At 44.8% G+C, this 19,901-nt stretch overlaps 3 protein-coding genes and 1 pseudogene across 5 annotated transcripts; 1 reads left to right on the top strand and 3 right to left on the bottom strand.

The window, feature by feature from the left end:
* Nucleotides 1-613: 613 nt before the first annotated feature.
* LOC101752530 lies at nucleotides 614-2,089 on the top strand (annotated as a pseudogene).
* A 1,475-nt stretch (nucleotides 2,090-3,564) lies between these two features.
* On the bottom strand, nucleotides 3,565-5,390 carry LOC101786671. The gene has a single exon (XM_004978327.2). It carries the CDS (start codon nucleotides 5,388-5,390, stop codon nucleotides 3,687-3,689), a length of 1,704 nt encoding a protein of 567 aa, XP_004978384.1. The 3' UTR covers nucleotides 3,565-3,686.
* Nucleotides 5,391-5,775: 385 nt separating this feature from the next.
* On the bottom strand, nucleotides 5,776-9,202 carry LOC101760903 (double-stranded RNA-binding protein 8). Of its 2 annotated transcripts, none has more exons than XM_004977546.4 (4): nucleotides 8,593-9,202; nucleotides 8,021-8,286; nucleotides 7,063-7,276; nucleotides 5,776-6,957 (listed from the first exon to the last, which is right to left on the bottom strand). In XM_004977546.4, the coding sequence occupies exons 1-4, from the start codon at nucleotides 8,675-8,677 to the stop codon at nucleotides 6,179-6,181; spliced, it is 1,344 nt and encodes a 447-aa protein (XP_004977603.1). In that variant the 5' UTR covers nucleotides 8,678-9,202; the 3' UTR covers nucleotides 5,776-6,178. The 2 variants fall into 2 exon arrangements, with proteins under 2 accessions (XP_004977603.1, XP_022684497.1); XM_022828762.1 differs by lacking the exon at nucleotides 8,593-9,202 and adding an exon at nucleotides 8,461-8,563.
* Nucleotides 9,203-9,718: 516 nt separating this feature from the next.
* LOC101760079 (regulatory-associated protein of TOR 2) lies at nucleotides 9,719-18,645 on the bottom strand. 2 transcript variants are annotated; one of them, XM_004977544.3, is made up of 23 exons: nucleotides 18,061-18,645; nucleotides 17,288-17,390; nucleotides 16,765-16,847; nucleotides 16,509-16,667; nucleotides 16,303-16,419; nucleotides 16,017-16,174; nucleotides 15,770-15,924; nucleotides 15,499-15,643; nucleotides 15,348-15,426; nucleotides 15,128-15,229; nucleotides 14,849-14,932; nucleotides 14,646-14,756; nucleotides 14,206-14,559; nucleotides 13,946-14,126; nucleotides 13,213-13,824; nucleotides 12,760-13,086; nucleotides 12,538-12,661; nucleotides 12,333-12,457; nucleotides 12,118-12,257; nucleotides 11,903-12,004; nucleotides 11,101-11,186; nucleotides 10,865-10,949; nucleotides 9,719-10,748 (listed from the first exon to the last, which is right to left on the bottom strand). In XM_004977544.3, exons 1-23 carry the CDS (start codon nucleotides 18,382-18,384, stop codon nucleotides 10,413-10,415), a joined length of 4,092 nt encoding a protein of 1,363 aa, XP_004977601.1. In that variant the 5' UTR covers nucleotides 18,385-18,645; the 3' UTR covers nucleotides 9,719-10,412. The 2 variants fall into 2 exon arrangements, with proteins under 2 accessions (XP_004977601.1, XP_004977602.1); XM_004977545.3 differs by having other exon boundaries at nucleotides 10,413-10,748; nucleotides 12,538-12,658.
* Nucleotides 18,646-19,901: the final 1,256 nt, after the last annotated feature.

Here is a 19,901-nt window from a genome sequence, read left to right as displayed (position 1 = left end):
CCATCACATCAAACTTGCGGTACATGCATGAAGTACTAAATGTAGACGAAATCAAAAACTAATTGCACAGTTTTATTGTACTTTGCGAGACGAATCTTTTGAGCCTAATTAGTCAATATTTGGACAATAATTCACAAATACAAACGAAACGCTACAGTGTTGCTACAGTAATTTGGCACCTCCCAAATTCGCAAAGTAAACAAGGGCTAAACAAGGCCTTGGTACAAGTCTGACTCCCTGTCAAATTTGGCAGGTTGCTGCTGAAACTAATCCTGGTCTTGTTGCTGATGCTTGAAAGTTGAAACGGCCAGAAGTTGTCAGCACTGAGAGTCAAGGCGGGCAGGCATGGTGAATGGACCGATTCAATTCAGTCCTGATGCAGCTCCTGCATTGTTGATGTGCAGGTCACCACAGACTTGCAGGAAGATGACGCTTCAGTGAATCAACTTTGGCATGCTGACTAGTGTTGAGGCTGCACCTGCACAGGACGGGCTGCGTCCAAATATGTGGGAGAACGGTGATTCGTCTTGTGGCTCCGCATGATCAGCGTTGATGCTAATGCTATCAAGACTACCGGACTTTCTACACTTCTTCTATTTCTACTCATGTGAAAATGTCTGATGTTCTATTGACTTGCCATGGGAATGTATTGGAAGGATGCTAATAAAATCTATGTCCCTTGCTGCTGTTAGCTTTTCAAGTAATGTTAATTAGTTTTACTGTGGCCTTCTAGCAGTACCTGAGTACAATTACGGAAGATTGTTTTATGTTTCATGGCATTTCCTAAAATTCAGTAACATTCTTTTGTCCGATTGTAACTATTGAAGCTCTCGGTTATGCTAAGATTTCCTCTGAATACAGTAGGGAATTAGTCATGAAGATGCTTGCGAACTAGCTCTGACTAGTTTATGAATCATGAGCCTTTGCATAGCTCACAGTATGGTTATTAATTTTTGTTACTGTGTCCAAAGGTTCTTCTTTAGAGAATACGAAGATCCTTTAGTTCTTAGGAATCAGGATGACTAAATTAGCATAGCAGCGCAGTATTTCTTGTTGGTTGATGTGTTTCTTTGATACATCTTACTATGCTTTGCAGCAAGAGACTGGCCTGTGCAAGAATCTTCTTCAGGAGTACGCTCAGATGATGAATACGCCATTCCATCATATATTTGCACTAAACAAGCTTCAGGCGTAGCTCCTTTCATATGCACTGTTGAGATTGGTGCTGCAGCTAGAACAAAGAAGGAAGCAGAGATAAAAGCTGCCCGAACAGCTCTTCTTGCAATCCAGGGTAAGTTTCTTATTATTCAATACAGGGTCTTTCGGTATGCAAACATTATACCTCCTTTCTGGACATTGTTTGGTGCAGGCCAATCAGAAGGTTGTGCGAATGGTGCCACGAAGTACATTGTTGTTCCTGGACAAAGGGAGGTTAAAGAGACGGATAAAAAGCCAACTGGAACCCCCAAATCGCTCAAAGTCAAGAAAAGTGGTGGCAGAAAGAAATGGAACAAGCGTAAATTCATGAGGAAGACCGACCAGATTGTTGATGCTGAAAAGGATGGGGCTAGGAAGACTGGGGATGTTCATGATTCTGATGTCCCAATGCAAGCAACGATAATAACGGAGGAGCCATCCAGAGACAGTATAATGCTGCAGCTTGTCGAGGAAGCTAGAAGAGTGGAACTGGAGCTTCTTAGAGAAACTGCAACGCAGCAACCTGATAAGGAAGCTAGAAGTGTAAAGCAGGGGATCGCAGTGCTTCTACACTATGAGGAAGCTCGAAGAGTAGAACATGACTTATCTAGAGGCACTGCGATGGTTCAATCTAACAAGGAAGTTGTAATGATGCAACCTGATGAGAAAGCTAGGATAATAGAACTGGAGGCACCCAGAGATCCTGCAACAGTCCAACCTAATGAGGAAGCTAGAAGTGTAGAACAGGAGCCGCTCAATAGCGGTGAAGCCTAACATGGAAGCTAGAAGTGTAGAGCAGGAGTCAGCGAGCGCCTATGTAGCATTGCAATTTAATGGGGATGCTGCAGATGTGAAGGAGGAGCCACCGAGCACATCAAAAAAGCGCGTGTAGCTGGGCCAAATCTAATTTAAGTGACATGTTGTAGTGGAGATTGATAAGGAATTTCTCTAGTGTAGCAAAAATTTCAATGCAGGATTCCGATGCATGGGTTTTTGACCCACATTGATGTAAAAAATATATTTGCATGTTTAACTGCATGATTTGAGACACGACAGCCTGAAAACAAGATAGAATCTAAAGACATTTTCAGATGGTTACCGTGTGGTGCTATTGGATTTCATAATTTTTGAAATGTGATCATGTAAAAAAAAAATTTGTGTGCCCAGACTGCATCGAAATCACAACAACAACAACATAGCCTTTTATCCCAAGCAAGTTGGGATAGGCTATAGATGAAACCCAAAAAGGCACAAGACAGAATGTAGAATTAGGGGTAAACAGAAAAGAAACAAAGGTTGATTGCTAGTCTCCAAACGCTCCTATCCATAGCTAATTCCTTTGAGATATTGCAGTCCTTCAGGTCTCTCTTAACCGACTCGTCCCAAGTCAGTTTAGATCGACCTCTACCTCTCTTTACATCATTGACCTGCTTCACAACCCCACTACACACCGGCACCTCAGGAGACCTCCATTAAACATGTCCAAACCATCTCAACCGGTGTTGCATCAATTTCTCCTCAATTGGTACCACCCCGACCCTATCCCGAATATCTTCATTCCGAACTCTATCCCTTCTTGCATCGAAATCACAACAGCCTGAAAAAAAAAAGAAGTATGGATATTCCTGGATCAAATATTATGAAAATGACAAGTGTTTTATGACAGTTCAATTAAAAGTATAGTTCGGAATGAGGTACAAACCTCCTGGCTGCCGACAATATCCGTTTTCCCAAATGTAATATGCTCTGCCTTTCTGAAATGCAGTGAAGCTCTGCTTCTCTGAAATAACAACAGGAAAAAGTAACATATATATAACAGTAAGAAATAAATGATATAAATTAGGAAAACAACATACTGATATAGAAAATAATGATATAAATTAGAAAAATTTCACGGAACTGAAGTTTGAAAAAAGTATGTAGAGAAGATGCTTACTTCAGTCACACAAACTGCTGCAGGGGATCTGCCAAAATCAGAAATAGAAGATGCTCAGCAAAAATTTTGGGTGGATACATATTAGCAGACCCCCAACTTTCAGACCATACCTAATGGTCAATTTACGTAGGTGTCACCTTGGATGCAAATTTGGTAGTCCACATCAGCATTTTGGTCCCTTAGAAAAAATTAATGAGCATAATGATAGTCAACTGGCATATAAAAATATGGTTATATATAAAATACTCCCTCCGTTCCAAATTATAAGTCATTCCAATTTTCTTGTAGAGTCAAAGCATCTTAACTTTAACCAAATTTATATAATAAAATACTACTATTCATGATACTTTAATTAGTATCATTAGTTTTTTCATTAAATGTATTTTCATAGTATTTTCATACTTCTGTTACACGTGTTTCTGTCATATACACCGATGAACTCAATCTAATCCATACAATCCTGATTTCACCCAAACAAAAAAGTGGAGAAAGAGGAAAGATGTAATCTATAGCCTCTAATGCACACCATTCATGTCCAATTTCTTCTGCTTCTCTATAGAATGATTCCCCTTGTGTACAAAAGAATGAGCAGGGACACCAGTGTGACCATATTGATCAGTTTCTTCACCTTTTCCACTCTCCAACTTCCATCAGATGGCATACTACCATGACCATCTTCTTCTGTCACTGCTCGGTTTGACTCCAACAAAGCTGCATCCTCCTCCCTCACCGTCGTCGGCACCGATGTCGGAATCGAAGAATTGCTCATCTCACCTTGAAGAGAAACACTGCTCTCCTCAGATTTATCACCCTCCAGCTGTTGCACAACCACAACCTGAACCGGTGGAGCCATGGTCGTTTCGTCATCAACAACAACCAGATGACCATTCGCCGGTGATGCCTGAGATACTACTGCAACCGTTTCTGTTGCCCTGAAAACGTCGTGATCGTTGGACACTACGAGCAACGGCTTCCTGCTGTCCGCATGATCATTGTCAGCAACCTTGGAGTAGAGGACCTCGCCGTCGACGTGGTACAGGTTCGCCGTGCGCACCTCCTGCGCCAGCGCCCACGGCCAGCACAAGAGCCAGCGCGCGTAGTCCGTCAGCGACTTGGAGCCGCAGCACGCCCTGCTCCCTGGAAGGCCAAATCTCCTCCGCATCTGGATCCTCCAGTAGCCGCCATAGAGCAGGCCGCACGCGCAGAGCAGCGCGCCGGCGCCGCCGACCACGTCGCCGATGACGTAGTCGTGGATGTGCAGCGCCGAGACGCCCAGCACCCAGAGCGGCGCGAAGCACAGCAGCGCGAACGTGACGGCGTGCACGTAGGCGTTGCCGAAACCCAGCCTCTCCATGTTCCACCCGAACACGCAGAAGGTGCACGACAGGGAGAGGCACCACGTCGACGGCGCGTCGCCGCCGCAGTCAAACATGCCGCCGGCCCACTCAGGCTCGACGACGACGTGCTCCCCAGCTGGGGGAATGCGCTGCTTTGTGTCCGAACCCACCGCCGCGTCATAGAAGGACAACTCGTGGCACTGGCCGTCTTTTCCCAGCGGGCTGCAGACGGTGTACACGGCGGCGGCGACCGGCGCGACGACGCCGAGCACGAAGAAGCCGGCCTCGGCGAGCTCGGGGCGGATGGCCTTGGAGTACCCCCAGTAGAGGCCGCACTGCACGTACTGGCACGCGACCGTGAGGTGCAGCAGCGCCACGACGACGGCCATGTGCACGCGATCGCGGGGGCGCGGCGCGGCGCCGGTGCCCTTGCAGTAGGCGGCGCGGAGGTCGGCGGCATCGCGGGGGCGCCAGCGGCAGAGGAGGAAGAGGTGGTGGCAGAGCGCAGGGTGCTGGTAGAGGCTCATCAGCGTGAAGAGCGCGTTCAGGACCTGGACGTTGATCTCGATCCACCGGTTCCTTTCCGCCGCCGCCGGGAACGCACCGTCGAGCAGGCCGAGGAGGAGGAGCACGAACATGCCACCGGAGACGCCGACGCAGAGAAGCCAGAGCAGCAGCGCGATGTTCATGGGGTTCTTGAGCCACTCCTTGCACCCCCGGCAGACGGCGGAGGCCCAGTCGACGGTGGCGGTGGATGCGCCGTCGGGGTGGCCTTTCCGGCGGCAGAAGGTGGGGATAGGGATGAGTTCCCTGGGGCAGCAGTGCGCGCGCTGCTGCGGCATGAGGAGGTGCTCGGCGGCGGCGGCGCGGTTGCCGGTGGTTGGAGCATTGGCGTTAGAGGTGGCAACTGCAAGGACCATGGCGAAACGCTAGCTAGCAACAAGAGCGTGGAGAAGAGGGGAAGACACGGCGCGTGCGTTTCTTTTCTGTTGGTTTTTGTATGGAAGCCATCAATCTTGGGCGTCTTGAATGGTCAAAACTCGGGTGCTGACAGTGATGTTCTTCGCCGAGGGCGACTCCTGTTCCTCCGCCGCCGCGCTTGGGTTTGAAAATGTCACCGGCTCCGATAGGGTCTCGTCGTTGCCGTCGGAGAACCGGTAGCGTCCATGCCCAACCGGTGGTGATGCTGTAGATGGAAATACTCGTGTTGTTCTTGGCATTTGGTACCATAAAAATGCATGCAAATTCAGAAGGGATACCACTCCTTTTGTTTCGTGTGCGATCATAATTTCAGATGAAGAGAAATTCAAATAAACGAATGGCAACATTTAAGCAACCATCCAGTAACCAGATTATGCAATTCAACCGCTCAAATCTGACACAGAAAGTTTTCCTGACCACAATCTACCTACCTCGGTTCACATAGTTCATCAGGGATACAATCAGCTAATGATAGCAAACATAAACTAACTACGTTGGTTCACATGCTCCCATCTGTTCTTTCCCAGAATTCACTCTAAACTGGAAATCCCAGTTTTTTGCATGTCGATACACTATAAACATTGGAAGGTCCTTACAATTGGAGTCAACCACAACAATTTATTTTATGCTCATATATCTCCCATGGACTTATTTGCATCCAGCAATGTGTCTCATATATTTTGGTCTTCTTGTTCAGAAAGATTTGCAGTTCTCCAAAAATACATCCCTAGTTAGGTGGCTCCTCCAATTCACCACTTTGAGGTGCTTCTTGCTTTATGGTTTCTGTTTCCTCACACTGCATCATTACAGTATTGCTTGGCAGCTCCTCCTTCACATCTTTAGCATCCCTATTAAATTGCAATGCTACATAGGCTCTTGCTGACTCCTCTTCTACAGTTCTACCTTCCATGTTAGGCTTCGCCGCTTCAGCGCTACTGAGTGGCTCCTGTTTTACACTTCTAGCTTCCTCATTAGGCTGGACCGTTACAGGATCTCTGGGTGGCTTCCTAGCTTCCTCATCGGATTGCAACATTACAACTTCCCTGTTAGATTGAACCATTGCAGTGTCTCTAGGTAAGTCATGTTCTACTCTTATAGCTTCCTCAGAGTGTAGAAGCATTGCAAGCCCCTGATTTACACTTCTAGCTTCCTTATCAGGTTGCAGGGTTGCAACATCTCTAAGATGCTCCATTTCCACTCTTCTAGCTTCATCGTCAAGATGCAGTATTATACTGTCTCTGGATGGCTCTTCTGTTATTGTTGTCTGCATTGGGACATCAGAATCATGAACATCCCCAGCCTCCCTAGCTCCATCCTTTTCAGCATCAACAATCTGGTCGGTCTTCCTCATGAATTTCCTCTTGTTCCATTTCTTTCTGCCACCACTTTTCTTGACTTTGAGTGATTTGGGGGTTTCAGTTGGCTTTTTATCTGTCTCTTTAACCTCCCTTTGCCCAGGAACAACAATGTACTTCGTGGCACCATTTCCACAACCTTCTGATTGACCTGCAACAAACACTGCATATTTATGACCCTATCCAAGCAACAGCCAGAAAGGAGGGATAATGTTTGCATACCGAAAGACCCTGGATTGAATAATAAGAAACTTACCTTGGATTGCAAGAAGAGCTGTTCGGGCAGCTTTTATCTCTGCCTCCTTCTTTGTTCTAGCTGCAGCACCAATGTATTGTATGCCACCAATCTCAACAGTGCATACAAAAGGAGCTACGCCTGAAGCTTGTTTAGTGCAAATATATGATGGAATGGCGTAATTCATCTTCTGAGCGTACTCCTGAAGAAGATTCTTGCACAGGCCAGTCTCTTGCTGCAAAGCATAGTAAGATGTATCAAAGAAACACGCCAATCAAGAAGAGATACTGCACTGCAATGCTAATTTAGTCATCCGAATTCCTAAGAACTAAAGGATCTTTAGATTCTCTAAAGAAGAATAGCTTTGGACACAGTAACAAAAGTTAATAACCATATTGTGAGCTATGCAAAGGCTCATTGTTCATAAACTGGGCAGAGGTAGCTCGCAAGCATCTTCATGACTAATTCCCTACTGTATTCAGAGGAGATCTTAGCATCACCGAGAGCTCCAATAGTTACAATCAGGTAAAAGAGCATTACTGAATTTGGGGAAATGCCATGAAATCCAAAAAACATTCATTATTGCACTCAGGTACTGCTAGAAGACCACAGTTAAACTAATTAACATAACTTGAAAAGCTAATGACAGCAAGGAACATAGATTTATTGACATTCTTCCAATACTGAAGGCTTCACCAAGACAAGTTAATACAACATCAGATATTTTCACATGAGTAGAAACAGAAGAAGTGCAGAAAGTCTAGTAGGGAACTAGGGATCAGCATATGTAATTTAAAGAAGCACAATATGAATGAGTAAGTTTGCTCTTCCCCAAGCACAATATGACAAAAAATGTAGATCACCACTCATTCACATACACCTTTGAGTTCATGGTATGAAAAGATTTTCTTGTTGACGGCTGATTTTGTATACAATTTAGAATCTTTAGCAACAATATCTGCACAAACAAGTAACTTACTACTGCTGGGATGCTTTTGGTTTCAGTTGGTGGAACAGACTTGACTATCTCCATGAGCGCAACTTCGGCGGCCGACTGTTCTGCAGCCTTTCGGCTGAAGAATCCGGGCAGGGAATCATACTTGGTGTTGTTAACGACCACTGTGGACTTGAAGACTGGTTCGTGGGATGGGCCCTCTTTGAGGGTATGGTACTCTGGGGTTGGAAGACCAGCTTTCTGCGCATACTCTTGCAAGCGGCTCTTGAATACATAGCAATTCTCAACCCCTGTGCCGAATCAAGCATACAACAGCTAAGAAAACGGCAGTATTGCAATGTTGGTGAAAAAAAGAGCAGAAATTTGGAATCACACTACTCTGGAGTCTGGAAGCCTCCGGTAGGTAACAAAAAGAAAGAAGCTAATGTCGTAAATTACTAAACAAACATGGTCAAGCTGTGTACCGGACAGGATAGGTAACTGTATATGCATGAACTGACGAGGTACCGGCAAAGGCCATCCAAGAAATTGAGCGAATCGGCAAGGGTCAGATGGGTATGGTGAGAGGGAAAGGAGGAAGGGTTGGGGGAACGTACTGATCCCGGTGGGGGCGGCCGCGACGTTGGGCGCAGGGGAGATGTTCGTGGCGGCATCGTGCGGCGCCGCGCCTCCGCCGTCCATAGCTCACCCCGCCGCCGCCTCGAAGTGAAGGGTGAGGAGGGGTGAGGAGGGTTCTGTGTGGCGTTTCTAGGGGTTCGGCGTGCGTGGTTCTAGCATTCTCTTCGATTGCAAGCGGGTCCCACAGAACGGTGGTGCCCAGGTGTCAGTTACCGGTGACCAATGGAGAGCATCACCGGCTGTTTCTTTCTTCACAGATTGTGCAGGCTGAAGAGTGGAGAGAGAAGAGAAGCAAGGGAGCAGAGCAGAGAGGTGGCTGGGCCACCTCGCCGGAGACGGCGTAGCCAGGGGCGGATCCAGAGAAAAAGGGTACGGGGGAGCTGGAGCTGAACATTCTGGACACCACTGCCGGACGGGCCATGGCCCCCTACCCGAACACGGGCCAACCGCCGGCAGGAAGCCGCCGCGCCAGCGCAGGCCTCACGGCCACGCCGACGAGCGGTGCACCGCACCGGTCGTCAGGCCGCAGGCCGCCGTGTGCTGTGTTCCCGCTGCCCGCCTTGCGCCCTTGCCCTCGCCGGTTGTCGGCTCGTCGCTGCCTGCTCCAGCCTCCGCACGGCCGTGACGGCGTCGGCCGGTCAGCGGCGAATCACGAAACAGGTTGGGGCTGGGCTCATATTGTTTATTGGGCTTCATCAGTTTGGGCCACAATTTGCTGTATTGGGCTGTACATTGGACTGCCCTTTCCTACAGCTGAGCTGGCCCAACAGGCAGAAATGAGTCGTCTTCAACCTTGGAGCTCCCCGTTCTTCCAGCAATGGTGCTCAAAAAATGGAGGGGGGATCCATGGTCTCGCAGGAAGTAGGGGGAGGCCGATCCGCCACTGGGCGTAGCATATGGTTACGGCCAGGATGTACGGCCACACTGACACTGTAAATAACAGAAGAGTACAATGTTCGTCGTCAAGCGCCCGACTGCAAGGACCTCGGCATCTCACCGACGACCACTACACAGCAGCCTCCGCGCACGGAGACGGAGCTACTGATCCAGAGCTCACCACAGAGAAACACTTGTGATATCCATCCACAAGGAGAGACCTCTAGATTGAAAGATACACAAGGAAGAACACAATACATTGCCTGACAACTGTACAGTCATATTTACAAATGGACAATCTGTCCGGTGAATACAATACAAGCAGCACAAAGACTCGTTCATGCAGGCCACACCAATCCCATCTAGCGCTATGTTATTAGCTGGACAAATGCATCTATCTATTCAACATCCATCTGTGAATACAGGAGACATGTGCATGCGTTCTATTTCTACCTGGGCCCGTATGCACAACCCCACTTGCCCAGGCAGCAGCAGCCCCTACACCACACCTGATTTATGGTATCAACCACCTCCAAACCTTTTTACAGTTGGCAAAAGCAAAGGAACGGGCAAACCCGAATGAGGTGACTATTTACATTTCGGTTAACCTAGGTATGATTAATTTATTTGGGGGGAAGCCTCCAAGTTCAATGACAGGACCAGGGTAGGGGTTAACAAACCTTGTGCAAGGAGGCTAATGAATCTTGGCTTCACTCTTATCTTACAAACTGCACTGCACACGTCGTCCAACAGGCAATATGCACCGAGAGCCCCGGTCATATCACCACCATGTCGGTGACCATGCTTCACATCATCCTTTTTAATCTTGTAGCTGGACCATGGCGTGGACCCATCGCTTGGCCAAAAACATAAGGCCTACTGGTTTCATTGTTGATGCATGTCAAGAGATGTAGACCTCGCCTTACTTGTAATTTTCCTCAGCATAGATGGAGACTAGAGCATTATCACCAGCACCAGCGGCCAAGAGTGACTTATACGGGTGGAAAGAAAGGCAGTTTACACTGCCTATTCTTTGGCCCATAAATGACGGCTGGTACCGAATTATCGTCAACTGCTCTCCTTCAAGACTGAACACTTTAATCATCTGCTTGGCTGAACCACTTGCAACAACTGGGGCATGCCGATGAACAGCTAAGGCTGTAAGGGAACCCCTGTGTGCCTCGATAGTCAGGTAGGGCTCTGCTGCCCTTCTAACATCAAGAAATTGAATGTCTCCAGCTTGAGATGCACTTACAATCTGTGATACCATAAATGATAGAAAAGGGAGCCTTGTAAAGCTTTGAGCAAGCCCACAGTTGCTTCAACAGCTGAGAATTAAAAAACATAGCAATGCAAAGAAGTGGTAGTATTTACCTTGTATGGATCAAACCCAGGCTGAAACCCTATGCCCACAACCTTTTCCGTTCTTGGGGCATGTGGCCTTGCTGTATAGATAAGCCTACAGTATAAGAAAAGAATATTCAGAGCAAAAAAAAAAAGATTTAAGCAGGCAGAAAAGGAAGAGGAAGGAGGACATTGGATAAGGCACATACAGCATACGCAAGGTATGCTGTCACAATGACAAAGGATGTAGATACTACTGTACTTACCTATCAGGAGAACGAACATCAAAGATCCTGACAGAACCATCAGCAAAACCAGCAGCAAAATGTCCAGAGCGGACCTGAGATGCAGACTGAAACAGACGCAACAAGCAAAGGTCGTGCTCAAGAACAGACGATGCAAACAAGATCAACATAAAACTTGCTGCATAGCAAGAATCAAATACTTAAAGCAATCGAACAGTTAATTTCATGCCTACGGAATGAAAATACACGTGTTCTTGAGAAACATCTTTCAATACGTTACAGGAGAATAACAAGATAAAGCTGTTAGACCATTACTCAGGAGCAGAGTACTTATTTTTTAGTAAAGAAAAACGTAGTTTAAGACACGACAGGAGCAAATCCTTTGGAAAATTCCAAGATTTGCCTCTTGCTCTTGCTCACATTGTTCAACCTAATTGGGAGAAGTTGACAACCATACAGGAAGCAACACCAAAAGCCACTTTCACTCATAAAAACACAGCAATTTCAATTGCACACAATTACTACTTTACTAGGAGTCTAGGAGGACGCATGTGCAAAATGTGCATGCATACTGTTGTTAACTTACATATCAAATACAAACCCTTGATTATATGATACCAGTTACACGCTAATGTTGCAAGTGATTAATATAAAAGTAAAACAGGAACAAGTACACAGCATGAACCGCATAACAGAAAACAGAATCACAGATCTATGGTTATTTCCACAGTGACTAAATGCAAGATAGCCTAGTCAAATCACAGAAAGATGTTCTCGAATTCATATTTGAATTACTAAGACAGTACATGGCACAAGAACTTACCAGCGCAGAAATTGCACCATCACCAGATGACTGAATGGTGCTGAGAAGTTGTTCTTTATCAAGATCCCATATCAGGATAGAAGACATGTCACCAGATGCATACTATTGGGCAACAAAAGGAAGCAAGTAACCAGATGTATCAGAAGTTAGAACAACCTAAAATGCATAAAATAAAAACCAAAGTCCGAACGACTGGGAAAATAACAGAATAGTACCAGATAACCAGATTGCTGCTGCCAGTCGATCACAATACTGCGACCAGCAGCTCGATGACCCTGAACCGATGAGAAAGCAGTTACAAGTTTTTGTCCTCCACTTTGAGTAAAATTTTTCCATATACGTACATTTCCATCACCTGCAACATAAAAATTAGATAGTGCAATGGAGGAAGATATGCATAAAAGGAAAAACATAGAGAAGAGAGGCATACTTGAGGCAGCTAAAAGCAAGCTCTCATCAAGCTCATTGATAAGCAAGAGTTTAGATAGCCCTCTTTCGGACAACTTATGGTTTTGAAAAGAGTTCACTGGTAGCGCATCATCATAGTTCCACACTCTGACATGAGACAGAACTTTAGCACAACTGCAGCAGTGCATTTCAAGCACTAGAATTTCAAATTGCAATAATAATTTCACCTTATTTGCTCATTTTCATCAGCTGCAATGACGATTGGAGAGAATGGCAACAATAATGCTGCTTTTGTACCCGTCTCAAACCTTGTATCCCAACTAGCAATTTGACTTGTCATCTTGCAAGCTGCTATTCCCATGGTCAGCAACAAGAAAAAAAACAGCAGATAAATAAGCAAGAGTATCGATAACAATAATGTAATGCAAATCAATGTATCTGCCACGTACAGGATCGCTGGCACTTAGCAATGCAACCTAATGCAATTTGTTCTCTCTCTTCTCTTCTAGCATTGGCTTCTTCATTATCATCAGAACCAGTTAAAAGTGGCCTAGAGAAGTGACCACAACTCCAGTTGTAGATTGTTGATTGGGGAAGTATACTTAGTTCAGCATTACTGGGAGCCGCAACAGAGCTTAAAAGGGGACCAGCTAAGCCCTCAGGTGAATTCATAGGATGTGGTTTGAACTCCATAGAACACACTCGGCGTAATCCTGTAAGATAATCATGCTGAGGGGGGCTAACAGGAGGTGTCCTAAATGCAATTGAGAAGTTTCCTGCAAAATATTGGAAGACTCATTCAATAATTATTGACTTCCCCTCAACAACCAGTGCACAAAACTGAGGTGTTCCAACCTCCAAACACAGCAAGGAAAGTGAGTGATTACAAGTTTACAACTTACCAGAATTCATATCAAACCAGGAAGAAGAGCGTGCCATGCCAAAGTTTGATGGAGGTGCAGATGTCTCTCCTTGATGTGTACCTCCACTGTTAAATCTACTATTTTTCATTACCACTTGCTCAACACCTATAAGGGACAGTGCTCTCCGACCAATAGTTGCAATTCTTGGGTAAGGATCTTTAGCAACAGAACACATAGTTGATATAAATTGAGAATAAATGCCACTATCAACAGGTCTCGATCTGTTGTAGCTGAGACCACCATTACTTGCATTCTCTTTCAGTAATATGCCTGAATCAGAGTGTTGGGAAGAATCATCTGACTGGGGAGAGCCATGCATGATACTACTTGTTGCAATCGGGCTGCTCGTAGAAATTCTTGCATCACGGCCAGTGGCACTGCTATCACTGCCAACCCTTAGCACAGGACCAATATGAGAACCAAGGCCACTGCTGCCTTGTCGAATGTTGTTGGGACTGTAGGCATTGTTTGGACTACTTATATTGGCTAGTGACGGCAGTGACTTCAGCAATGAATTGGTTTGAGGTTTCCAATACTCAGCAGCAACAGATTTGAGATACTTATTGTGACCCAATGCAAACCGAGTAAGCGCTGGAAAAAAAATAATCAGGTCAACTCAAAATGGTTTCCAAAAGGTTAAAAAGAATATTCTATGTTCGACACAATAAAAAGAATATTATATGAAAAACGATATATTTTCTAATGCACATACCTATAGCAACCTCAGATCTAACAAGGGGGCTACAATCTGAGGAGACCTGCAGAAGGCTTCGAACGACAATTGTTTCAGCTTTTAATTTCTCGTCATCATCAGAATCATCATCGACACCGTTTAATGATGTTGATCCCATATCCAGGAGATTCCCTAATGCAAAAACAGCAGAAGCTCTGACCTGGCAAGACCAAAATATTGATTAAATATCTTGTGAAGTAAGCGAAGGGGAGAACAGATGAAATATGAAGGCATTGTACCTCAGGTTGTGTCTCTGATAACAAATAAGCTACAATTTCTGGTGCATTTGATTGCAGACCAAGTAACCGAGCCTCAGGGAAATCTTCCCAGAGTTTGCCAAGGCATAAACAAAGCCACTGCAAAAGCAAAGGTTCTGTCTGTGCATCATGTGGATTTTCAGGTTGCAGATGTCTCAGGCAAACATCTATAAGACCTGCATTAATACAGGCCTCTTGACCCCTTCTATGCCCATCCACAATAACTGCTAATACGAAAGCAGCCATAGCACGCTGCTCTGGGTAAGCATCCAAACTGTCAAGAAACCTGATAAAATATGCATGTCCTCCATCTTTAACCAAGTCAACCTGGCACGACTGTCATTCGGGGAAAAGCATAAAGGTTAACACCTGAACCTTATATTACAATGGAACTTCAAAAGATTCCACAGAAGAGTGCATACCTTATCAAGAGAGAGAATTTTTGTCCATATGAACACAAGAATTTGACGCAACTCCATTGCACTTGTTTGAAGCAGTTTGAGCACATAAGGGAAGATTCCAACAGACAGGGCCTAAAACATTGATGCAAAGCGGTTTGGACACATCGGAGCATAAATAACAAACACTTGTACAAAGGTACATGCAGAAGAGTTCAACTACAAACCAAATCAACTGCCCATGGTCCCATGTCAAGAAACCTTCCAAGCAGAACAAGTGCTCTAAATCTATGTGACTGACTAAGCAGGACCTGCACAAAAACACAAGATGTAAGAAAAGGAAAACTAGAAAAGAAATCTGGTAGACAGGGGAAAACATGCGAAACATTTTACTATACTAAAATAGAATTATAGAAGTGAAGGGCAATGAGGTACTTCAGCAGAGTTAAACTGGGTTTTACAAATGATATTGACCTGTACGAAACTGTAACATAAAAATCTTGTACCTGAAGAACTATAGGTAACTGTTCAGGGGGCTTCTTGTCCTCAGAACCATGATCAAGCCACACTTCAAAAGCCGTCAGCTGTTCCGTAAAAAATGGGCTTGGCTGGTTTGAATTAGAAGACAGATAAATTTGGTTATACTGAAGTGATTATATTAGGATGACAAAACAATACTAACAACAACTTTGTATTTCTTAAAGGACTAGGTAACAAGTAGGAAACCTGAAACTCTGCATTTGGATCAGCAATTAACTGAGGAAGCTTGGAAAGACAAATCTCAGCAGCCATGTCCCATGCGTCCCTGAGATTTAGTGAGTTACAAAATGCACTGAATAACTAATGTAACAACATAAGAACTAGTCAGGTTAGCTACCACATATGGTGTTGATGTGTTGGCGGCAACAATGGATAAGAAATTGGAGAACAATTAGCAGATCGCATGATTCTCTCAGCAAGCAAGAAGTTGCGAAAGAGACTAGCAACCAGAAGATCTTGCCTGAAAAGCCTTTGGAACAGATCTGCACAGTGAAAGTGTGAAACTTTATCATAAACCCAATACAGCTAGACATTTATTTTTAACTCAAATAATCTTCTCTGATTTTATTTTTCTCAAAAGAACTATATCTATCTCCTAGACGCCATACCATGAGGAAGAACATTCCAGGCAATAGTGTCTGTAATAGCAGTGAAAATCCAATTCAGCTCTCCAAGAAGAGTTTTACGGTCATTTTGCCTTCCGGGGATTTGGTCTATAAGAGAATGATCCATAGAACCTCGGAGTAATGATCGTTTACAAAACCTGCATAGTTTATAGGCATGACCCCATGTAAGCACAAGATGTTAAATAAAAAAAAGTACAGACAATGGAGATCGGAGAGGGAGGGAGAGAACCAGTGCAATGCCATCTTGATGGGTGTTGTGAGGCAAGCTGTAAACACATCAGCAGGAAATTCTGCACTCTGAGGAAGTGTTTGATGTGCTTCGCAGGCAGCAAGAAGAATGCAATCCTTCTGTGAAGATGCAGAGGAGCTAGAACTCCAGTCTAGGCGCTGAAGTAAAAAGAAATCACTACATAAATTAGACAACTCTGGAACCAAAAAGAAACAGAGACATAAATCATGATTACCTTCAACTTCAAGAATAAGAGAAATATGCATTAATGAAGCGTATAGCATACCTCTAGAAAAGCTTTCACAATAATTCCAGCTGCTGAGCAGTCAAAAACATAAATGGAAGGTGTTTTTAGCCATGAATCAAGATCAGTAATTGGAAGGGGAATATACTGTGTGTAACTCTGCAACAAAATGCAAAAAAGACCATTTCATGAGAAGCGCCTATGATAAGTACATGCAGCAAGTAATACAGTGTCTTAGTAACATTTACCTTGTTAAACACCCAAATCTCACCATTAGCTGTAGGCTTTGGGACACCATGGCCATTGTAATGGAAAAGTACTCTCTCTGATCTGGCATATTTACGGCAAGTATTACAAAGCTTCTTCACTTCCTCCACTGTTGGATCTAGCTGAAGCTTGTAACGAGCCTGCAAGTGACATCAGGATTTAGGACAAGAAGATGCAAACAATCAACATCAAAATTCAAAATACCACAGACGTTAAACAGAAAAGCAAGTTCCTCACCTTAGGTTGCCAGCGTTCATACTGTGAGTGCAATGTTTTTCCGATATTTTCAAGGGCTTTAGGAGGTGCCATTGAAAATGGATCTGAAAAGAAAGAAACAAAATTGAACATATGTCAAGGCAATTCCCGAGTGCAATAACAGAATTTAAGTACAAACCTAACAACAAATATGAATTATCATGCCTAAAATCCGGTGAATTTTCCACTTTCTCGACAAAAAATTCCAAGTGATGCAGTATCTTACACTACAAAGTCTTAATTCATCTACCACCAAATGCCAGTTATACACATTCAACTATGGGATAGATGCATAAAATCAGCTAAAATGAAGCAAAATAATGTCATATGGGAACAGTAGGTGCCAGACAGTTTCATTGTAGCTGTTACATCCAGTTAAAAATATTTCACTTGGCACTGAGAAAAGCAAGACACAGTTTATACAAATGATGAAAAGCAGTTCCAGTGCATCCTAACTCGCAGAGCATATCCATATGAAGATGAGCTGAATCGAATAAGAATTTACCTATCCAGCACTCCATTCTTGCACAAGGGGAAATTTTAATTACATCCGGTGGATCAACACTTATGTTTAAACATAGTACAAGTGCAACACATCCAGTCTTCATCTGTACAACCAAATCCATCATTGGTAAATGTCATGTAAAAGATGCCGTCAACATACAAGAAAATACAGAGAATCATCTCATGGCCAGAGACAATAGAAACATTAAATAGCTACAAATTCCATAATGACATAGTAATTTGTTACAGTGGAATCTCATAAGCATTCTTTAAGCCTCCATTGTTGACACTAATAACTTGGGCAGGGAACTTTACGTCGGCCACTGGCTACTAAACGACACAATCCACAATCCAGGTTTTGTCCATGTTTTAACTTCCAGCTTCACCAACAGTACACCAGTGAAACTTGCGTATCTCTTTAACAATGTGATGCAAGTCACTCAGTCAATGATAAGCAGTGTCGCCTGGAAGGGCGACTAGCCATTCGTTCTGAATGCAATAGCAACTAGTGGATCCCAAAAACATTGGAGGATTGCGCAATTTCCATTGTGTTGTATATGTAGGTATGCAGAGGCCACCATAATCATCACAACAATGAAAGGACCTGTTAGGTAAGTCCAGGCCTCCAGGGTAATACTGTTTACTTGGTAATTTGAACTAATCGCAGACCTATGAATCCCGAGAAGCCGAAACGCGCCCAATCTAGCGAGCAATCAAGTAATATAGCAGAATCAGTAGAAACAGCATCCGCATACTGGTGATCGCATCCATTACCCGGTCCTTCGGGCGCCACTTGGAGACCAGGCCGGTGGTGGAGGGCCCGGCGGCGGCCGCCGCAGCCTCGTCGAGCGCCTCGTGGCGCTGCTCGCACAGCACCACCACCTGGGGCAGGTACGCCACGGGCTCCGGCTTCTCCACCTCGGCGGGCTCGAGCCCATTCCTGGGCTCCGGCCCGTTCGCCACGGGGAGGTCATCCGTGACGTGGTTGTTGTGCTGGTGGTGGTGGTTCGGCAGCGGCGCCGGGGGCGCGGCCGGCGACGGCGACGGAGAGGACGAGGAGTGGACGAGCCTGGAGGCCATGAGATCTCCCAATGCCATGGACGCTTGCTGGCCGCGTGTCCCCTCCGTCCTCAGCCCGCAGCAGCCATGATGTTGGGGTCGGGGAGCTTGGTCACCTACATCGATCGAATCGGGGCCAGCGTGGCGAATCGGGAGGGGGCAGCCAGGTCAGTGGGGGTGGGGAAGATCGGCCGGAGGTTGCTGGGGGAGGGGTTTAGGGTTAGGGTTTGGACGCGGCGGGAGGGGAGGGAGAGACGGAGGAGAGAGAAGCCAGGGAAGCGGCGTCCCGGTGCGGTGCGGTGCGGGAGGAAGCAGGCAACGCAACACCAGGACAGAGAGAGAGATTGACGCCACGGGGGCAAAAAAAAAAATTACTATTTTACTATAGAAACTGGCAGGAAATTGGACTCCCTCTTTTTTTTCTTTCTTCCAAGTTTTTTACTAGTTTTGGGGCCAGTGGTACGGACAGTGTGCTCGTGCCCGTGCAGCTCTGTTCTCTCTTCTGCTCCTCTTTTATCTGGTTTTCCATCCAATTTTTTTATCTACAATAGAAATTTCATACTCCTATACTGAAAATGGACTTCCAACAGTTGGTATGGACGTTGGGATGGCGAGCGCCAAAAACTGTTTCGGCATGTTCGCTTCAGCTTATCAGCTACCGAACAGTATTTTTCTCTCACAACAAATCAGCCGTTTCAGCTTTTCAGCCGGCTTATAAGTCTAGCCAAACAGGCATGTTAACTTATTATTTTTTATTTACCGTGCACACGCCGGTAGATACGTTGTATTTGTGGGTAACAGTTAATTCAAATGAAACCACTAACTGCAGACCGACTACTCTAACTACTTTCATTGATCCATAGCAAAAAATAATAAACTACTACTATTTGATAAACAATTGTATAATGATTATACACACTCCATCTTGTTTATTGGCTAGGAATGGAAACAATTGCATAGCTTCTTTTGGTGTCCTGGTCACTGATGCCACGATGTAGCTGGAGCCGGCACGGGGTACGGGCTGGGAGCTCGTAGCTGCTGCTGAGTCAGATACGAAATAAATATATGATCCAACAAGTCTTTTGCTGCATGTAGCTAGTTCAATGTAGTGTGTGCACGGAGTGAGTGTAGAAATATGAAATATATACTTGAAACAATCTAGAAGATTGTGGAGATCTTAAGAGACTAACTTTGTCATGTATAAGGATAATATCATGACAAGGTAAGAAGGTTCTAAAAAAATTGGAGAGAATGTATGAGTCATAATTCTTATGCTTCATAGTGAAGTATAAAATACTCTATAACTAAATATTTTAGCATGGTAGAAATATAAGAAACTAGATAAGGATGAGGAGAGTTCTAGAATTAGGATATTTTGTATCGAAGAGTGTGGAAGTTGCCTATCTATAAATAGAGGTGCTCCCCTCTCTCGTAGCCGATTTCTCAACAGTAAGCGAGGCCAATTATTAGCATATACATGAAGAACGTAGTATAATTAATAAAGAACACACAGTCAGCTGAAAGAGAGGACGTACCAAAAGCCTTTGGGCTTATGA

The sequence above is a fragment of the Setaria italica genome, chromosome VII (genome assembly GCF_000263155.2).
Source record: "Setaria italica strain Yugu1 chromosome VII, Setaria_italica_v2.0, whole genome shotgun sequence".
Taxonomy (NCBI): Eukaryota; Viridiplantae; Streptophyta; class Magnoliopsida; order Poales; family Poaceae; genus Setaria; species Setaria italica.
This window is presented reverse-complemented; position numbering and strand designations above follow the sequence as displayed.